The following is a 21,412-nucleotide window of genomic DNA, read 5'->3' on the forward strand; positions in this document are numbered from 1 at the left end:
GCAATTATTTCGGATGTTTGAACATCCAAATTTAATATTAGTTATATTTGTGTTACCGGCCATCTCATTGATGAAAATTGGCTTCTAAATAAAAGAATTTTAAGTTTTACTAGGCTTGAATGGCCACATAGTGGCCCAGCTATTGCTACAAGTATTTTAAATACTTTGCATGCTTATGGAATAGAAAACAAATCTATTGCTACAAATTGTTTTCTATTAGTTTTGATAATGCTATCAATAATGATTCTGCAATAAATATTTTAAAATCTCAATTAAAATCATGCTTAAATGATAAATTATTTCATATTAGATGTGCATGTCACATCTTAAATTTATGTATTCAAGATGCCTTGAATATTATTTCAAAAATTAGGAATTGTATTATATATATAAAAAGTTCAGGGGCAAGAAAACAATAATTTAAATATTTATGCCAAAATTTTGTTTAAAATATAAAAAATTTATATTAGATGTAAAGCATAGATGGAATTCTACCTATGCTATGTTAGAAAGTTGTATATCTCATAAACAAGTTATTTCTGATTTTTATAATTTAGAAATGCCTAATGATATGATTTTTTAGGAAGACTAGGAAATAACAGTCTATATAAGAGATTTTTTAAAAACATTTTTATGATGCAACAAATGAATTACCTGGAATTTATTATCCAAATAGTTGTAATTTATCATATCAATTAATGGTAATTAGTGATTGTTTTGCCAAATATTTAAATAATCCATAATTTCAATGTATTATTGAAATTATGAAAAATAAATTTAAAAAATATTGGGAGAACCTTTCTTTCCTTTATTGTTTAGCTACAATATTAGACCCTAGGATTATGAAAGATGGTTTAGATATTTTACTTCAAACATATTATGAAAATATGAATATTGATATAGGAAAAAAAAGAATAAATTAATAATTTATTATTTGAAATGTACAGTTTGTATGAATCTGAAATAGTAGGAAATATTCCTACAACTTGTTCATCATCTTCTTCTTCTCCTTCAGACTTTGAGCCTGGTAGTAGAAGAGAAAAGCTTTTCTATTTAATAAGTGGAAGGCAGAAGTCTGCTTGTTTTACAACAAGTTCATTTACTAAACTTAATTTTTATTTGGAAGCAATTTTTTCTAATTTAGGTGAAGTATCAAATAATTTTGATATTTTAGCCTAATGAAGTGAACACTCGAAAAATTATCCAGTTCTCCCCGCCATGGCACGTGATCCATTAACTCCTCCGATGTCTATAGTTCCATCGGAGTCTTGTTTGAGTACAAGTACCATGGTGCTAGATGACAAAAGAAGCTGCTTGAATGATGAGAGCATAGAGATGTGCATCTACTTCAAGGATTGGCTAGATGCAAAAGATAGATTACAAGACAAGGGAGGGAATGATACAACATCGGACATTTCACTCGAAGTAGATGATGAAAGTCATGAATGATGATTCATGAATTTGACTACTTGTAGAATTTTTTATTTTTTCAAATTATTTGATATATTTTTTTTTTTAACAATAAAATTTTGTATTTTCAATTTGTAACCATATTGTATTTTTTATATTTTATTAATTTATTCCATTTTTATATTTCATTCATCCAAGTATGCAATGATCCAATCATTGTATTTGTAATTCACTAATTTGTACCATTCAAATTTAAATGAAATAAAGTTCCAATTTTTTCTTCCAATTTGTTATTCCATCATTCTTATTTCAGTTTGGTTAAGTATTTTTTTTCATTTATGTATTAAAGAACTTAGATTTCTCATTTCTTAATTTTTTAAATAGTTCATAATTCCCAAAGTTCATAGGAAAGTTAAATATTTTAGTTTTACAATTTTACTTAGAAAAGAAATCAAAATTTTCAAAAAAAAAAAGTGTAGCCCAGTTCGACCTAGAACCAAGGCCCATCCTATGGCCCAACGCGGCACGACCCAAGCCCACGGCACGGCCTGCAGCCCAGCCCAGCCCAAGCCCGTGTGCCAGCACGGAACGACCCACCTTTAGGGCGTGCCGGCCTGGCATGACCCACTTTACACCTCTAAGCCTACTTGCTTAATTTGACTATTCTTTTTGTAATGCTTTATCTTCTTAGTGTATATTTTTTGTTCATTTATCAAAAAAAAATGTAAGATTTAAAGAGAGGGAATTGAATGAAGTGAAAAGTAGTAGTTCAAATTGCATTTTAAATATCATATTTAAGTAGGGTTTAAATTAAAAAAATTGGTATTTTGGTCAAAAGAATGTTTCACAATCTTATTCATATTTTTAATAGTAGTGTAAATATAGAATTATAGATGTGTTAAATTTTTTCTATAATTTTTTATTTCTCTATGTAAAAATAATTTTGTTATGTACAATTACTTTTTGTTTAATATAATAAATATATGATATTATACATGTGCCCAAATGTTTTTTGTAAAATTTATGTATTTTTTCTTTTTTTTTTATTTTTATATTTTATTAATTTTTATTATTTAATTATGACATTAAAGGTTGATACATTTGACCCAAAAGTTGAACTATTGATCTTTGATAAATAAGAAAATAATTTCATTTTTGGTTATTTTTAAATAATATATTTTATTTTCATCATCAACAAAAATTATTCTTGTTTATTACACTTATTTTTTAATTTAACTAATAAAAATATTTTTATAATTTTCTATTTAAAAAATTTTATCATCTGACTTTGATTTTATGGGTTGACCAATTTGATTCAAATGTTTGAATTGCTTAATCATCACTTGGATAAAGAATGGTTTTTCTTTTGAGTAAGTTTTAAAATATATGAGTTTATATTGTTAAAATTATTAGACATATGTCTGATTAGTAGTGTTTATTGGTGAAAAAGTAACTTAAATATAAGATTTAATAAGAGAGAATGAGAGTTAATACCTTAAATATAAGACTTAATGAGAGGGGATTAAATGAGGTGAAAAGCATTAACTGAAATTATTTTTTCAACCATCATAATTAGATATGAACTAAATACACAAATATGGACATTTAGTCAAGAAAAGTTCCACACCCTCATTTGCACAAGTTCGGATCTCCTGCCCATTTTTGCCCACATAACATCACAACCACACATGGAGAATATCTCATCCTCTTGCATAGTATTATGTAGGGGGAGATGTTCCCAATTCACGAGGGTAGTGTGTTGTGAGTAAACATGGGTAGGAGATCCTGTGTCCATTTGTACCTTTTATAATATTATAGATATAGATTTAGCTAAAGGGGAGTTAAAAGACAAATATTATTTAAAAAAATTGGTTTTAATATGCCTTTAGCACATCATATAAATTTCTCCAAATATGCACAATCCCATCCAATAGTTTGTATAATAAGAACTAGGGAAAATTGCATATTAGTATCCTTTACTTTGGCCTAGTTTCACTTTGGTCCCCAAATTTCAAAGTGTGTCAATCTAGTGCGTAAACTTCCAAAACATGCTAACTTAGTGCCTACCATTAAGTGACATGTGAAAATACACAAATGTCCTTCATATGTCAACTAATTTTCTTTATCAACCATCCAAATTCCCTTTTCTTGAGAAGTCTAAACCATCTCTTTGCCGCTCAGAATGGTGTCGATGCCTACTTCACTTTAGATTCAGCTTTGGCTGTTCAAGCTCTTCAGAAGCAATGAGCATAGCTTGAACGATCTTAACCTAAGGCTGAAAGAGCTCTTCAAGTGTTGAGATTCATTAGCAACAAAAGTAACAAAGGCATTGCATTGAATAGGAGGAAATGTATTAAGATGGATAAGATCTACAAAGAAGAGATTCATGAGTTCTAGTCTTAAATTACCAATGAGAGATTCGATTCTCGTCTCCAGATCTTCTTCGACATTATGTGTTAAGTTATAGTCAATTATAACCTCTAGGTGTCATTCATCATCGTCATCCTTGCAACTGCCATTTCTTCTCTAGCTCTTCTCCACTGAACAAAACAATCGAATTACACAAGAACTTAATGTGTGGTTGTGTGTACGGGTTTTTATTGGGGGAAGATCGGGAGAGAAAGTTAAGAGTTTAGTATTAAATTGGGCTTGGCCCTCCGATGCCCCTAGATTTGGACTTTGACCTATTTTCTTCATTTTTAACCAAATTTCTCTTCCACCTCGTGTGACACAGTTGTAAACTTATAGTGAGTCCCTTTGTTGTCTGTTCAACACCATAGTGGATAGGTAGGCTGACCCCACCTATTAGACTGAACATTTTGGATTCACTGGCCCCATGAAAATGCATCTGTTGCAATTAGCAAATGATGTATGCCAAAACTTACACCTCTGTTTCATCTTCTTGAGGAAGATGATGATGAACAATGTTTTATTTTGAAGGGTAATTTTGACATTTTCAAAAGTTTTAAGTTACACATGATGTCACATGATACATATAATTGGTGGTTGGTTAATGATAAGTATTAAGTTGGCACATTTTGGGAGTTTAGGTATTGGATTGGCATGCTTTGAAGTTCAGGGACAAAAGTGAGACTAGGCCCAAAGAAAAAGGTACTAATATGAAAATTTCCCTAAGAATTAAGGTGTTCCTACAATATTTTCAAGCTCCATTACATCAACATTTTGTTGCTTCTCGACAAACTGGATATACAATATTAAGAAAGAAGACACTTTTTGCTTGATTGGACGAGGTGGGAGAACAAAGCTGTTGTATTCCTTTTTTTTGTTTTTTTTATTTTTTTGTTTTTGGTAGATAACAGCATTCTATCATACTGATTGGTTTCAAATTCTTATTCACTTATTGGCTAAGAAAATTCTCATGTAATTAGCTTAAAAGGAGAATTACCTAGAAGACTAGCCTAAATGAGAAAGGGGTTAATGATATGAAAAACCCCACTAAAATAACATAAAGGATCCCATAAAATAAAAATGGCTTTAGAGGAATTATGAGACCATGGAGGTTATGGAATTTCCTTTATTGGTCTAGATATAGGTAAAAAGTGTTGGGGTTGTCTTATTTTTCAACTATTAGCTAGATAAGGTTTTAATTTAATGATGGTTGTGGTCCCTCCTTTAAGTTAAGGTAAGTGTTACATACAAAAGGGTTATTTTCTATGCAAGGATTTAAGAGAATTGAGAAGGAAATTTGCTCTTTTTCTTGTTGAAGAGTGAAAAAAGAGAGGTTGAGAGAAAGAAGGTATTTTTAGTATAAGAGTGAGTTTCTCTTATTTTTGTTCTTCATGTTGAGAGAGAAAAGGAAGAACATGTGTACAAGGGTTAAGATCGGTTAGGTTGCAATTCACAAAGTACTTGTATTGTTTCTCATTATCTTTCATAATGAATAGTGGTTTTTTGTTTCTCCCTTGGACATAGGTAGTAAGACTGAACAACGTAAATCCTTTGTGTTTTTATAGTGCTTTCTTTTCTTGTCTTTACTTTGAATTTTTTATTTTTTATTTTTTATTTTAGTTCTATTGGATTCCCTTGGTTATTATTTCATTTCAAATACATTGTGGTTTTATCTTATGGGTGGTTGTTGTGAGCCCTAAAAAAATGGTTAGAACTCCTATGTTGGTATTTACAAGGTGTTTGTAACGGCAACAAAATGTATGAGTTCTCAATTCCATATTAAAATGGTTTGATGACAAATGTAGTTGGCAAAGAATAATGAAGGATATCCTAGCTAAACAAGGCTTATTAAAATGTTGAAGGGAAATTATGGAAAGTCGATTGGGAGAAATTTAGTTAAAGTGTGTTAGTACAATTCAAATGCTATTCTCATTACTTATAAAGTTATGTTTAACATTATGGACAGAGATTGTACATAGAGTTGTGGAAGAAATTGGAGAAACTTTATTATGGGAAAAGTTTAACTACAAAGTTATATCTGAAGCGGCAATTATAAGGGTTAAAGATGGAAGATGGTGAAAATATTTTGGAACACTTGTGTTTAACAGTATATTGGATCAACTAAGGAAATTTTATGTCAAGGTAGATGAAGAAGACAATGCCCTTTCACTATTACCTCACTCCCTAATTTATATGAAAACTTGATGACAACCTTATTATACAGGCAAGGCATAATGAAGTTGGAAAAAGTCATCACATCTCTTCTATCTAATGAGGTTAGGACGAAGTCCAAGTATGAAAATGGGAAGGATTCAATAATGATTATGCATGGAATGGATCAAAAATAAAATCATCTAACAAGAGATTTGAGAGCAGTATGTATAAATCCAAGGTTAGGGAAAGGGACAAGGTATAATATTATAGATGCAAGGAGTTTGGACACACGAAGAGATATTGTCCTACATGGAAAATGAGTGAAAATGAATCTGGAGGAGTGGTGATTGCATTGGATGATAGTGGAAACATTCTCATAGTTTTTGAAACTTAAAACTATGTGCATTTCTTGTCCAAATGAATGGTTTTTAGAATTTGAATGTTCTTTGCATGTTTATTCCAAGGATTTAAGACGGGTGTTACCCTTTTAGGTAAATCTACTTGTGACATCACAGGTGTTGGAATGATGACAATAAAAATATTTAATGGAGTGGTTCACACTTTAGGTGGTGTGGCATACGTCCTGAAAATGCATTGTAATTTAATATCATTTTCCACAGGTGAAGTCATGAAAAGTACACATGGAAGTAGGGTCTTGATGAAAGGAGAAAAATGTAAGGGCTTATATTACCTAGTTAGGAATGCAATGGTTTTTTAGACCTTGATAGGTTGTTGGAAATGAAATGCACAAGTTAGTATAGCCACATAGAGAGTCTCTTTTACAATTGGGAGGCGATGAGTGTTACATGTTTCTATGGTACAAATGAAGGATTGAGGTTTATCTCTACAATCAACTAAGACTATTAACTCACGTGCAACTAAATAGGTGCATTGGCCATTATCTTTTCAAGATTAGAATTTTAAATTAATTCGTTTAATAGTTTATTTGGCATCTTCAGTTCTTAATGTTTCATTTTTTAAAATTTCAATAATTGATAGAGTTGAACCAAATTAATCCGTGAATCAACCCCTATCCCGAATGTTTAGGGTTAGGGTCTAGCATTCACTAACCCAACCCAAAATCCTGACCTGGCCTGAAATCAACCCAAAAATGCCTCGATCCAACCCGAACCCAACCCACCTGACCTGATTGCTAGGTCTACCTACATGGCACTTACATGACAAAAAATAAAGGGCTCCATTACCAAACACTATCAATGTTGTAAAAATAATAGCAAGTGAAAGAGAAACACCATTAATATGACACTTAAGTAATGGGGTACACATGTATGGATCAAATTGAACTTGGTGGAATGTGAGATTAGCTCCAGCCTCCAGTATTACAGTTAGACCTGTTCATGGGCCGGGCTGGGTTCGGGCTGGGCTTTTACTCATCCTTAATGGAAATATGCTAGGCCCGAGCCCGAGCCCAGCCCAACCAATGGGCCTATAACTTGGGCCTAAGCCCGGCCTTGATAAAAGCCCAAAACCCCGGCCCGAGCCCAAAGCCCAACCTAATAAAAAAATTACAATTTTCCCTATTCAAATTAGAATTAAAAATTTAGATGGTTTTTTTTCCTATTTAAATGAATAATAGGCCTACAAGATGGTTTTTTTTTCCCTTTTTTTTATGTTTTAAAACACAGTTTTACATTCTTAAATCAAAAAATTTATTCAAATGGACATAATCACATAACCCATTTTAAATCTAATTTTAGGTCGGGCCAGGCCGGGCTATTTTGACAAAACCTAAGCCCGGCTCGAATTTATTGCAGACCGGGTTTTTTGGCCCGAATTTAAGCCCACAGGCCTATAAATATGTTCAAGCCCGTATGGGGTCGGGCCACCCGGCCCATGAGCAGGTCTAATTACGGTATTACTTGTACAACTGTAGATGATTTGAATGACATGAAATTCCCTTTCCCGCCTCCCTGTTCTTACAAAATTTGATTTGAATTATATAAGCAAAAGACAAAACGAAACAAAGCAGCCCGATTAGGACTAGCGAGTAGTAAGTAGCCACTCCCTAGTCTGGAGTCCGGACTTATTCAGTCAATGGTACCCCTCGTAGTTTTGACAAATATTAGGGCTAGTTTGGTCCAAACGCAGTCTTCTCTTCAAAATTTCCATTTCTGCATCGTCGTCCTGTATTATGCTGTAGCTGTGTTGGTTCCATTTCCTAATTCTTCCCTTCCGGCTGGAAGCTAACTACTACTACTACTACTCGGCTCAAATGGTCATCTTCAAATCCTACTTTCCTCCCACACCCCGGAAGTGCAGACACTGAAGCCCGAATTATCTTCATTTCTCCGATTTGATTTTTGAATGGCGACATCGGCTTTCAAATCCACCACCAAGAGGTCTCCGATCGGACCTACCACCACCCGGACACCCGAAGACGCCGGTTCATCCAACCGAGCTGCATCCCACCACCGCCGCTCTAGGAGTCTCAGCCGCTTCTCCCATCGCTTCCATTCGGAAGACTCCGAAGATCTCCCGGCACCCAGGGGCAGGTTCGTCAATACGGTCAGGGGTTCAGGGTTCCCCGAAATCAGCCTCGATGATCTCGCCAACGAGTTATTTCCTTCCATAGATGCTAGTGGCATAGAGGATAGTGAGCGGCACCGGTCCACTCGCCGGAGTTCTGACGTTAACAGCTATGCGATGGCGTCTCAGAGACGGGGAAGGTCGGTATCGAGGCATTACAGCCGAGCAGGTGAGGGCAAGGGGGTTTTCCATAATCCTTCGGAACGCAAGGGCGTTTCGGATGGCAGTTCGGGAGGCAAGGGCGTTTCCGATGGTAGCTCAAGAAGAAGGCGCTCGCTCTCCGTCGCACGCTATCAGTTTAGCGATTCCGAGGTAAATTATATCATATGCTCCAACAGAATAGACTCTATATGCTCTGCCGAAAAAGGGATACAAAGACATTCCTTGTATTGGGCTTAATTGTAATTCTTATGTTGGGTCAGCTCTAGTGAAACTGTGTTTTTCTTTTTTCCACAAGCTCCTGTAATTCTATTTTCTATTATTAATGAAATCATTTATTTGTTGCTGATCAAAAAATGAAAAAGGTGGCCTATGAAAGTTAATCAATGTCTGTCCAAATTTTGCCCTGTGATCGTAGCAGGTATATGGATATGGTCCCTGTTTACAGCCTTACACAGTAGCTGAAAGTAGGAAGACTTAGATATGGAAATCAGTACCTCCACGCTTTCTTTCTATATCCTTGTACTTTCCATTGTTTACATATTGAATTATTGATGAGGTTCTCAATTCTCATGTTCAAACCGTAAGGGGGATAGAGGAGCCAAGGGGAAAAAAAGGATGGCTAAGTCATCTTATTAGGTCAGCAATTGCCCCATCTACGTCCTTCATGTATACTAGGCTGCATATAAGTATAACATTTCCTGAAATGAATTTTCCTAGCGGGAAAAAAGTTTATAGCATGTTAATTTTTTGAAGTAGCTTGCATGCATTTCTTATTATTTGGAATTATTTTTAGCTTCATTTTCTTGATTTCTTATCATGAACAAGAGAAGCAGTCAAATGTTTCTTCTGTTCGACAGAGTGATGTGGATAATTCTCGTAACACTAGTAGTGGTGCTAACCAGAAGAGCCTTGGTAATGGTATCTGCCAGAAGCCTTCATCCTGTAGGCCAACAGATCCCAAGCAACAATTTGGATTAAGAAGATCTATGAGCCAAAAGGATTTGCCAAAGTCGCATGACAGCTTCTCAGTAAGACACCAAGACTTTCCGTTTAATAATGTGGTTTCATTTTTTTTTTTTTACTTTTTCTTATTATTTTGTTGGGGGAAAACAGATATTTGTGATTAAAGTTGCCTTTATATTGTCCAGTTTCCCTGTAGTTGCCTTCTGATCCTTTTTGTATTATTTTCTAGAATTTTAATTTGAAGCTGTCTTGTAAATTTAAATTTTAAAGTAAGAAAACTTGAACAACTATATTTGATATTTTCAGAGCTACTCATCCGCATTAACTGATGATGAAGTCTGGGATGCTCATTCCAGTAAACATGGGATTGAGAGGATAATACAAGCAGTTTATGCACAGAAAAAGGTTGGATTCTTTTGTTGATACTAGCAGTTAGATATGACTCAAATATCATCTTAATTGTAAAGAATGATGACCCTGTTACTTATCAAAAAAAGAATGATGACCCTGTTGTCAAAATCATGAAACTTGTACCTTTGATCTTCTTGACGAAGAATTCTCACGTGTACACCAATCTGTTTCATTTTCACTTTCAGATAGAACATCCTACTGAGGATGGGTTGGAGACTGGGTTGTATGAAGTCATGCGAAAAGAACTTAGACATGCTGTTGAAGAAATCAGAACAGAGCTAGCACAGGTATATAACAATTTTGGTTTTCCAAAACCTGCCTTCAAACCTGGATCTCCTGAGATCTAAGAAGTGTATGAACTTCTACAGGTGATGGTGAATACAAAGCCATCTGTAGAAAACAGTGATTGCTTGCAGTCAAGTAATTCAGATGTTGATGTCCTTCAAGCTGTTGATGCGATCAGAAAGAACTATTCAACAAAATTAGAACAGGTATCCGGGTTTTTTCTAAAAGAGTCATAATTATGCACCAGTGAATTGATTTTCTGAATGCCAATACCATGAACATTTTGGTGCATTACTTATTTGACCCCCAACCACTTTAAATCAAATGGGTATTGGTTAAGTCCAATCTGATTTCTCTGATGTGGCTCTCAATGGCATGTCCTTTTATTAACTGGATTTAACCCAAGTCCATCTTGGTTCAATTTGATAAGGATCTGATCTGATAATATTGCTACCTGTTGGTATATGCACATAAATGGCGACTACCTAATGTGTTTTTTTTTTTTGAAGGAAGTTAAGGTAAATTTATTACAACATCAGAGATTACAGAGGGGCTCCAAAACCAGAGCAAGATTACAGGGAACAAATCCCAAAACTGAATTACAACTTAAACAAACTTCTAGACCTCAGCTGTGCTCCAAGAGCCCTGGATTGGAGCCCTTTCACTGCTGCAGTCGAAGACACTAATTTCCCCACACTACAAGATAAAAGACTGTCTACATCCTTAGACTTATTTTGAAAAATTCTTCTGTTTCTTTCTGCCCAGATGGTGCTGATCACTGCTGCAGGAATAGCCAACCACACACTTTTTGCAACTTGGAGAGGCCTTGAAGCTCCGAGCTTCTTAACAGATCCATCACTTTACTCAGCATGACCCAGGAAAGACTACCTAATGTTGGTCCTGGGTATCTGGGACCTCGGCAAGAGTGGGCTGGTTATGGTAACTTGCCTCTCTGAGACTTGAACCTGCAATCTCAATGTTACCGGCCTGAATTTATAATAAAAAGCTTGTTTAGTCTCATGGAAGCTACTATTAGTTAATTATATTAGGAATTTATAATATCCGAGATTGTGTGAAATCTTACATGGATAAGCGATGGTTACAACCATGCCTTGTCTATTATATTATTTTGGGTGGTCTGAGATTCTAAATGAACTGATCATAGTTGGGAAAAAAATCTGTATATAGGAATGTCTGGTAATCGGTAATTTGATTTGGTTGATTTTTGAGCTTGGAGGTGTTGTAGTTAGGAGATCTCAAATATACCTCCTCACTAGTTATACAGGCAAACCATGACACACTAGACAAGGGAAACTGGAGACTATTCTCTATGCATCGCCCTTTGTCTTTGAGTCAGTTTATTGCACTATACTTGACATGTTTAAGTGCTGATAGATTTCAAACTTTTTAATTTCCAGTCAGAGAAGCGTAAACATGATCTCCTAGCTGAAATCATGGCTGAGGAGCAGCGTGGACGAGAACTTTCTAATATTGTAAGGGAATTACTTCCTGATCAAAAGAGTACTGCAACTCCAAAAAGGCCATCACGTGCTCGAAAGGTAGTTCTTTCTCTCTCTCTCACACACACACACTATCACTTGCGCGCATACACACACACGATTATATTAGTTGCATGAACATTTTAGCCAAGTCAATATTGATCAGTTCATAGTTGTCATGGTGTTGCCTAGGCACCCCGCACCCTTGGCTGGGCGCCTTGCCTAAATGCTTTGTTTATAGCAACTAGGCACCCATGTAGGTGATTTGGTGCCTGCCAAGGTGATAAGGTGCCCATTTAAGCGGCTAAAAATGACAAGGGAGGCGCCTTGTTACAATATCATTCATGTAGCTACATCTTACGAATATGCATGTTAGAACATTTATTATATACTATATATCATTTATACTGTGGTTTAAAGTTTTACTATTGAAATTTAAAAGATCCAAAGGCTTTTAAAAGAGAACAAGAAAAGAAAATAGAAATATAAAGAAATTTCTTTATTTTTTGTTTGTTCTACTCTCTTACATTAAATAAAATAGCAGCTCATCCCTTGTTCTTTTTCTCTTGTAGCTTCTTTCTTAAATTTTATCACACAAAATTATGACCTTCTTTAGTTAATTTGATATGAAATTGCTCTATTAAATACTTATTACATTAGTATCATTTTTGAAAGTATTGAAATTAATATAATCAAAGTACTACAGTTCTAGATATGTTGATTTCACATGTTTTGAGAGGAAATTTGATGTTATTAATAAAGAAACTTGCTATGTTTCCAATTAATATGCATGCTGAATTGTATATAAAACTAGAGAACTAGGAAGAACTTAGTTTTTTATTTTATGAAATGTGCCTAGCCAACTAGGCACTCCACTGTTGCCTAGAATTGCCTAGGTGCCTTAACAGCTATGGTTCAGTTAGAAATTTAAGATCGTATCTTTGGCCAAAGGAGGTGCAAATGGGATCTTCTCTAAACTCCTATTTTTCTTGTTTCACTTTTGTTCTAGAGGAGTAATGACAGAACTAGGGTGTCCAAATGCTTGGCTCATGAGGCAGAAAAATATTTTGAGGATTTCATATCAAGTGTTGAAGACACAGATATTTCATCATTTGACGGTGAAAGGAGTGATGCAAGTTCAACACTTGGAGGAACGACAAAGTTAAGGGATCCTATGATACATTGTGGGGAAGCAGAAACAATTGGAACTCCAGCAAGAGCTAATTCTCTTCCAGTTGAAATGGATGGGATTGTTTTGCCTTGGTTGCAATGGGAGACCAGTAACGATGGATCTCCTTTATTGTTCAAGGGAAGAAAAGAGGTGCCAGTGAAACTGCAAACTGATTTATGTGATGCAGTTCAGGTAATTCTTCTACAAGATGGCATGTTTTTATAAACAAGTTCTTGTGTGTTGTCCTGGGCTGATGTAATAGGTTAGTGTCTACAAGATGGCATGCTTTTTTCTAATCCGATTTGTTTATTTATTCTATGGACTAATTTTCTAGATCATAATAAATTGGTTATTGTCATGACTTGATTGCAGGCATTTAGATATGTATCTCCAAGCAAGCAGGCTGCTATAATGAAGTGTATAGATTTAAGCTCCCAACAAATACAAACATACAAGCCAGTAGAATTTGAGGACTTATAATTCAGTTTTTTCCTCTTTTCTTTTTGGATTTTTGTCATGTGATTTATTGTTTGAAAGTTGAAAGTAAACAGGGTTCCTATAGGAGAAACAGTATGCTCCAGGATCTGTGGTGGATCTATTCAGGATGCATCATGGAAGAAAAACATGCTATAGTTATTCAATCAGTTTGTGTTTGGACTGCTGTGGTAGTGGAAATGATCTGCAGAAAAGGATTTGTGAACTCTTAGCCACATTTTCCATTCAATTGTCGAATCTGCAGAGCTTTTCCATTGCTGCCTGCAATCCAAATGTAGCCTTACTGAAACCTTAGAGGAAGCATAGGGAGGAAAGAGGACAAATAGCTTTTTGGGAGGGAAAGCCTACCACTAGCAAGTTTCAAATGTGAAATGCACCCTAAATATCTTCCTTTTATCTTATCTGTCCAATCTTAAATATCTTTGTCATCCTGGGGAACCTGTCACATACTGAAAGTTTCTTCACTTTAGTGATGTCTTTCATCAAAATTTTGTGGGCTTAGGGGTTCCATCAAGGATGCATACTCATGGTTGTTTGTATTGCAAAGCAGCACCAGAATTCCTTCTTGCCATAGGAGATTTGGCAAATGTCATCTGGTGGTGCCAGAATATGGAGGCTGGACGTTGGTTTCCAGCCCACTATGGGCATCCTCTCATGTGCACATTTGTCTTTGATTATTAAAATGCATCCTCTCAGCATGGGTGTTTTCCATTTTGCAGTGAAGTTCTTGATTTGTCCTTTCTGCCAAATAATGCAGACTCCCTTTTCATATCTCATTATCTGTCCAAAGGGATAATGCATTTAAAGAACCTTTGAATGGAGATAAGGCATGTTGAGCACCTTTTTGGAAGGAGCTCAAGCTGTAATGCTACTCTCAATTTTTAAGGTGACAGCTGGTTGCATTGAGTCATGTTGAAATCTTTATTCTGTATGATTCTAGTTTCTCGGTGCATTTTGCTCCTTTCCATATTAATGTATCATAGCTCGATGTTACAGTATTGGTTACTTTCTATCTGCATGCGGACATAAAAATACACATACATATTTACATTCCTATAGGTAAGGTAGTAGATGACATACTTCCAATTTATGTATTTTTACAGGGAGGGAGCACTGAAAAGAATAAAAATAATTGTTTCGCTAGTAGCTGTGGGGGTTGGAGCTCTGGAGGTGAAAGTGCTTCCCTGGCCTATAGAGATTTGGTGAGCAGATTTGAACCCTTAAGCTGCAAGAGTCACTCTGTTGCTAGTGGACCACGACTATCATACTTTGACATGGATGAGTACCTCCATCTTCAACACCAAGAATATGCCCTCTTTGAAGGCTGGAGGCAGCGGCAAAGAATAAACTCAGGTGGTCTTCTACTCTGCAGTAAATATATGTAATCCTAGGCTGCTAGACCTGTCAGTTTTGCACCTTCCAAAACGCAAAACGTAAGAGGCTGGCTTGAGGATAATTCCTTGACTGGTCAATTTTGTATTATGTATATAAATTTTAGTTGCAAGTAGCTAGTAGTATTGATATCAAAGCAGGACAGGACTTGGTGATTATGTTCAGTTTCCTTCTTTCCACCTAGTGTTTGTTTCCAGTTCTTGATGATTCTGTATTTCTTGGTATTAGGCTTCCATAACTGTGAAGTTTGTAAATTTGTTAGTGGTAAAAGACTAACAAGTAAAATCATAAGAAAAGATGTTAGAACCATCTTTTTTCCCTAATATAGTTCTGGGATAATAAGAAGTTCCAACTTCCAAGGTATTTTAAGAGGGAAGGGCAAGGTGCCAACCAGTTGGTTGGTTAGGTCTTCTGCTGGTTGTAGCAGAGACCTGGGACCGAATCCTGCCTGCACCTGGATTGGGGGGGGGGGGGTTGGTTATGGGTTGGGGTTGGGCTACCCCCGTTGTGTAGCCCTTCAAAAGATATCAAAAAAAGTTTAAGGAAAAAAGGTCAAAAGAACAGAGGGTGAAATACTCAACAACCCTTCTTATGGTAGGTTGATTCTGCAGTTCTTTGGTTAGCATCAACAGTCCTGTGTTTGCTACAAGATTCCATCCTGTAGTTCTAGAACAGTTCTTTAACCTAACCTACCTACTGTTTTCTTGTTCGTGTGAACAATGCTACTAGGATTGTTGGATGTAAGTGTTAGTGTTTCTGAAAATTCACACCATGGATTCCGTCTTGTAGTTGGTCAGAAGAAATTCATGGGAAGTATCCAGCTAATTCAGCCTCCCACTGTTTCTAGGGATTATGTCTTGTAATTGTTGAAAGAGGGGCAATATTGGATTTCTTGAAAAATTTTAATAAAATTTAGTACATATAATGGGATCTTAACAGATTGTTAATCGAAGGGAGGTATATGTCTGATAATGTCATATCACAAGGGAGGTCTTAGTGCATTTAGAATTGAGAGTGGAGGTCTTAGTATTTAGCATAAATATCAAAGGAGGTTCAAGTCTTGTACCCTAAAAAATTGGTATTTTAAGCTGGTGTTTGGCATGAATGCTATTGCTTCAGAGCTGTTTTCTCAGTGCTGTATGGATGAGGGTCTGTTGCACTGTTTTCTGAGAAGAGAACGACTTTTTTTTTTTTTTGTTTGGCATTGATGCTGCCACATAAGATTGATCCACATTATCCAATGGCTCCTTTTTATTTGGCTCCTTTTTCAGCATTTATCCACATTATCCAATAGTTCACAAGATGCCACATTGGTGCCAGATCATGGTACTATTGGCAGCAAAGGTTCTGAAAACGAGAAGATGTCAATCTTGACGTTTTCTCAGACCATGCCTTCCTGAATTCTAAGGTGTGGTCGTTTTCTGGAACAACAGTCCCAAATAAGTCTGTTTCTTGGCGCACCGTTTTTTTCTTATGGCACCGACGTAGAGCCGTTTTCTGGGACAATAGCATCCATGCCAAACACCACCAAAGAGTGCAGCTAATGGTCTGGGTTGGAGAGCGGACTTATTATTGATATAGTAGTTGAACCGTTTTTCTCCCCTTCCTGATTCCTTGGAAAGTGCCTCTAAAATAAGGGTGGCAGCATGTCATTGATGTTAGAGTTTAAGAAAGCTGTAGAAAGTAATAGAATATATTTGGCATCAAACTAAACTAGCATCCTCTGCAATTGGTGATTTTTTTTGATAGATAGTTGAAAAACTTATTAAACAAAAAGATTACAAAGGTAAGGTTCCAAGTTTCCAACCAGTAAAAGGCTTCATATTTTTCATTTTTTGAGCCAACAAATGAGCTGTTCTGGTACGACCAAGGTTTATATACAAAAATAATATTGTTTATGGGTTTATGGACCTAACTACAATTTGCATTCTCTTTATCCAATTAACAAAAGTCCAGGTAAAATTCCTTTGAAGCGCCTCTATTATGTTCTTAGAATGAGCATAAAAATTGACCCCCATCCTTGACTCCTAGCTAGAGGTGTAAAGCCCGTGGGTGGCCTGTGCAAAGTGCGGGCTGTGTCATGCTGGCCCACGGGTTGTTATGGGCCTGCCACCCTCTCTAGTGAAAAATTTGGGGGTTGGCCTGGCATGGCCCACGGCGCAAGCCTGTACGAGCTCATGTTGTGTTGTGGGTTGGTTTGGCCTATGGGCCAAGTCTTGGGCTAGGTTGAGTCGTGCATCGGGCCAAAGTTATTTATTTAAAAAATTGATAAAAATTTAAAATTTTAATTTTATATGAATTTTGTGTATAAAATTACTTATATATAATAATTAAATCAATTAGTATAATAAAATAAAAAAAAATATTTATTTTTTAATATATTATATACTATATATTATTATATAATTATAATTTATATAATATTATATAACTATATATAAAAAATATATAAATAATATATATGGGCCGTGCTGTGGAATGTGCGGAGTCGGCCCGTGAACCTAAAACCCCAGGCCCAGCACGACCCGTAGACCGTCGTTCTGGGTTAGTCCAAATTCATGCCGGGCCATAAACAGTACAACCCAATTTACACCTCTACTCCCAACAAAATATAGAGCTTCAAAAACTATTCCTAGTTCAGCCACTAAGAATGTGTTAAAATAAGAAGCACAAAATCCAAAAGTTCTAAATTTATTCATTTTCATTCCACCATCACATTGAATAATAAAGAAATTATTATCCTGCCCAGCAACCGGATTTGCAAAATTACCACATGCCACAGGTATATTCCTACTACGACAAAATTTATCCCGTGGGCAATCCAAAAATTTAGGACCCAGTTACGACTTTAAATAATTACCATCATCCTGCAAAAACATTGAACCCTGGATTTGCACACAAAACAGCACGAGCAAATGAGAATCCTCTTGGAGTACTCCATCCAAAAATAATGGTTGCAATTCATATAAAAATAATTAAATAAGGATTCAACCAGAAAAAAATTGTAACCTGAACTGGTATCATAAAAGTTGTACCAATAAAGTGATATTTACCAAATTTATTTTAGTCCTTCCTATATCCTGTGATCATGTCTTTCCGGCAGCATATATTTTACCTATAAATAAGACCATGTTATAACCATATAAATCCGAGTCCGGATCTCCTGCCCATACAAAAATTTTGCTCACACCTACCCACATAACGTGGCAGTCATATATGGAGAATATTTCATCTTCCTATATAGTATTATGCAGGGGGAAATGTTCTCAATTCACAGGGATAGTGTGTTGTGGGTAGAGTTCTCGTGGGCAGGTGATCGGGAGTCACAAAACCCAGCCAGTTTAAAGCCAACTTAAACTTGTAGTTAAATAGTCATAGTTATCGGGTTGGGTGGGAAAAGGGGTTGGTTTCAGACTATGTCATTTGATTTTCCATCAATCATTCACTGTCTGAATCCGACATGCTGCCATGGTCATGGTTTTCAAATCATCATTGACCCAGATGATCGGACCATTCAGCCCAGAAACCAGTCAGGCAATTAGTTCTGCTTCATAACTGAGCCGCTTTTTTGTCAAAAAACATTGACTTGGTCAATGATCTACTGATCTAGGAGGTGAAACTGTTCAACCCAAACAACGTTTTTTGTCTGTTTTTTTTGTTTTAATTATTTTTATGTTTAATATTTTTTAAAATAAGCCATTCATTAGTGATCTAGAAACGAGTGGCTAAAGCGATTCTAGTTCCGAGTCGGTTTTGAAAACTCTGGCAATGATAACTGCGGATTCCATGAACAGGGTGGCAATGTAGGATCTGCCTTAAGTCAACACCGTGATACCTACTAAGAAACATAAACTATGATCGTCATTTGTCATGTACTCGTGAGTTGGGAATTGCTTAAAAATCTTTAACAAGGGCTTTGTATTACAGATTTACAGTGGTGAAAAGGAATTTTTAACAGTAACTTGTATGTTAACTGTTATAATGTATTTCGCCTTATAATCTTTTGCACGGTGCATTATATTTTGTTTTGCAATTTTCAAGTACCAAAAGAAGGTATTAGGCTAACCCTTAAGGCTGAGTTTAGAAGGAGTATAAATGTAAATATGTAGAGTGCAAAACCTTATATTTTGTATTATTTTATATACATTTAAGCTGTACATATTTGTATTTATACTCTTTCCAAACTGAACCTAAAAAGTTACTTAAACCCTTAACATATACAAATATGTACAGTACAAAACCCTATAAATTGCATTTTATTTGCACTGTACATATTTGTATTTATACTTAATAAATAACAAGCTAGCAGCCCCAACTAACTTGACTGAGTACTCATAAGAGTTGGTGGTGGGTGGACTAAACTTTGCTCACTTTTTTTTTTCTTGTGACAAATATAAATTTACTTGTGTTTTGTTCATGCAGCATTCATGTAATTTCCCCCATTTCTTACATCATATTTTACTTAACTCATTTTTTATTTATTTCTGATCCAAACATGTTTTTGGGTATGGTGAGAGGATATCCAAGCAATCTCACTGGATAAAAACAAAAGAAAATCTAAATGCTTACATGGGTCTTGTGGCCTGGAGATACAGGCAACAAGTAATGGTTCTCAGGCCTCAACGTGGCAGAAAATCTTCAATAACATTGGAAAGGAAAAGGAGAGTATCTCTTATCCAAGTGAAAGCTCCACGCGCCAATTGTTTATTGGCTTAGGAGATCATATCTCATCTGCTGCAAGGCCACCTCATATCTACAAATGATTTCTATGCCCCGCCACCCAGATACTCGGTTAATATACTCTCATTGTTTTGGTTCACCTTCTTCATTCATTCATTCATTCATTTCATAAAAAAAGTGACAGAAATAATCCAGCTCTCTTCCTACTGCTACTGGGTTTCTCAACTCTGTCACGTCACACAGGAAAGAAAGAGGAAAATGGCAGCACAGGCCCTTGTATCCTCTTCTCTTACCTCTTCAGTGGAGTCTGCTAGACAGCTACTTGGAGGACGGCCTTTCCAATCTCCAAGAAAGGCTTCGTTCGTTGTTAGAGCAGCTTCTACACCTCCTGTTAAGGTAAGTTGCAGCAAGAGACAATCAGATCCCATTTAGATTATACAACCCAACTGATTGAATATTAATTCATTCATTCTTTCCTTGGAAATTAAAACAGCAAGGAGCAGATAGGCAGCTTTGGTTTGCCTCCAAACAGAGCCTTTCTTATTTAGACGGCAGGTAATCCTAACAAACCTCAATATCTACACTCTATCCGATTGCCAAATTACTACAAAATCAGTCTTACAGTGAGTTAAGGCTGTTAACTATCCCCTTACCTCTTTTCACAACTCAAAATTTAATCCAAAGCACATGGGTCTGATCACTCGATCTGAATCTGTGTAATTACAGTCTTCCAGGCGACTATGGGTTCGACCCACTTGGGCTTTCTGACCCTGAAGGAGCAGGAGGATTTATCGAGCCGAATTGGCTAGCCTACGGTGAGATAATCAATGGACGATTTGCCATGTTGGGTGCTGCAGGCGCAATTGCTCCGGAGATCCTCGGCAAGCTGGGTCTGATTCCGGCGGAAACTGCACTCCCCTGGTTCAAGACGGGTGTAATTCCTCCAGCAGGAACTTACAATTACTGGGCGGACCCCTACACCCTATTTGTGTTGGAGATGGCACTGATGGGATTTGCAGAGCACAGGAGATACCAGGACTGGGCCAAGCCTGGTTCCATGGGGAAGCAGTATTTCCTAGGATTGGAGAAATATTTGGGAGGGTCTGGAGACCCAGCTTATCCTGGGGGACCCTTCTTTAACCCGCTTGGGTTTGGAAAGGATGAGAAATCCCTCAAGGATCTGAAACTCAAGGAAGTAAAGAATGGGAGGTTGGCCATGTTGGCCATCTTGGGTTACTTTGTGCAAGCACTAGTCACTGGAGTTGGTCCCTACCAAAACCTCTTGGATCACTTGGCTGACCCAGTCAACAACAACATCTTGACTAGCCTCAAGTTCCACTAGGTTTAGCCTTTGGGAATCAATCAATGCCCATAATCCTACATACCCATCTCTCTTAACCCTCTCTCTCTCTCTCTCTCTCTCTTGTAACACTTTGTGAAGCCTTGTAATTGGCTATTGGTATATTATGTGAATGAATGATGCAGATCTTTCTCTCTCTCTGTGTGTCAGCACATACATTTAAAGGTAGAATATTTTGCACATCAGAAGCTTCAGTGTTTATTAATATTGCATTTTCTAGAACGTTCAACTTTGGCTTTGATCTCTGATGGAAGACCATTCATATTGCACTTTGTAGAGTTTTATAGGTAATTAGTTGTAAAAGGAATCTTTTTACAGAGTTAAAAGTAATTAATAATCAAGTGTGGGGAGTTGCAATGTCTATAGTTGCAAATACATTGTAATGAAGTGCATTTGAATTGTGTATATCGAATATATGTGCACATTATTGCTTGAGGTTTAAAAGATGAAGCAAATTCTAAATATTAATTAAGG

General features: G+C 36.2%; 2 protein-coding genes across 8 annotated transcripts; both read left to right on the top strand.

The window, feature by feature from the left end:
- Positions 1–7,970: 7,970 nt before the first annotated feature.
- On the top strand, positions 7,971–15,207 carry LOC148874952 (uncharacterized). Of its 7 annotated transcripts, none has more exons than XR_016105813.1 (9): positions 7,971–8,832; positions 9,540–9,710; positions 9,952–10,050; positions 10,242–10,343; positions 10,425–10,547; positions 11,760–11,900; positions 12,850–13,203; positions 14,226–14,392; positions 14,610–15,207. XR_016105813.1 is itself a non-coding variant. In XM_088966553.1 (8 exons), the coding sequence occupies exons 1-8, from the start codon at positions 8,299–8,301 to the stop codon at positions 14,889–14,891; spliced, it is 1,806 nt and encodes a 601-aa protein (XP_088822679.1). In that variant the 5' UTR covers positions 7,971–8,298; the 3' UTR covers positions 14,892–15,207. The 7 variants fall into 7 exon arrangements, 4 of the variants coding, with proteins under 4 accessions (XP_088822679.1, XP_088822678.1, XP_088822680.1 ...); XR_016105812.1 differs by having other exon boundaries at positions 8,121–8,832; positions 9,516–9,710; XR_016105814.1 differs by having other exon boundaries at positions 8,121–8,832; positions 9,612–9,710.
- A 4,429-nt stretch (positions 15,208–19,636) lies between these two features.
- Positions 19,637–21,074, top strand: LHCA3 (PSI type III chlorophyll a/b-binding protein). The gene is made up of 3 exons (XM_088963926.1): positions 19,637–19,974; positions 20,072–20,133; positions 20,305–21,074. Exons 1-3 carry the CDS (start codon positions 19,837–19,839, stop codon positions 20,918–20,920), a joined length of 816 nt encoding a protein of 271 aa, XP_088820052.1. The 5' UTR covers positions 19,637–19,836; the 3' UTR covers positions 20,921–21,074.
- Positions 21,075–21,412: the final 338 nt, after the last annotated feature.

Source organism: Nelumbo lutea, chromosome 1, assembly GCF_056320005.1.
Source record: "Nelumbo lutea isolate HS-2025 chromosome 1, American lotus-T2T, whole genome shotgun sequence".
Classification (NCBI taxonomy): domain Eukaryota; kingdom Viridiplantae; phylum Streptophyta; class Magnoliopsida; order Proteales; family Nelumbonaceae; genus Nelumbo; species Nelumbo lutea.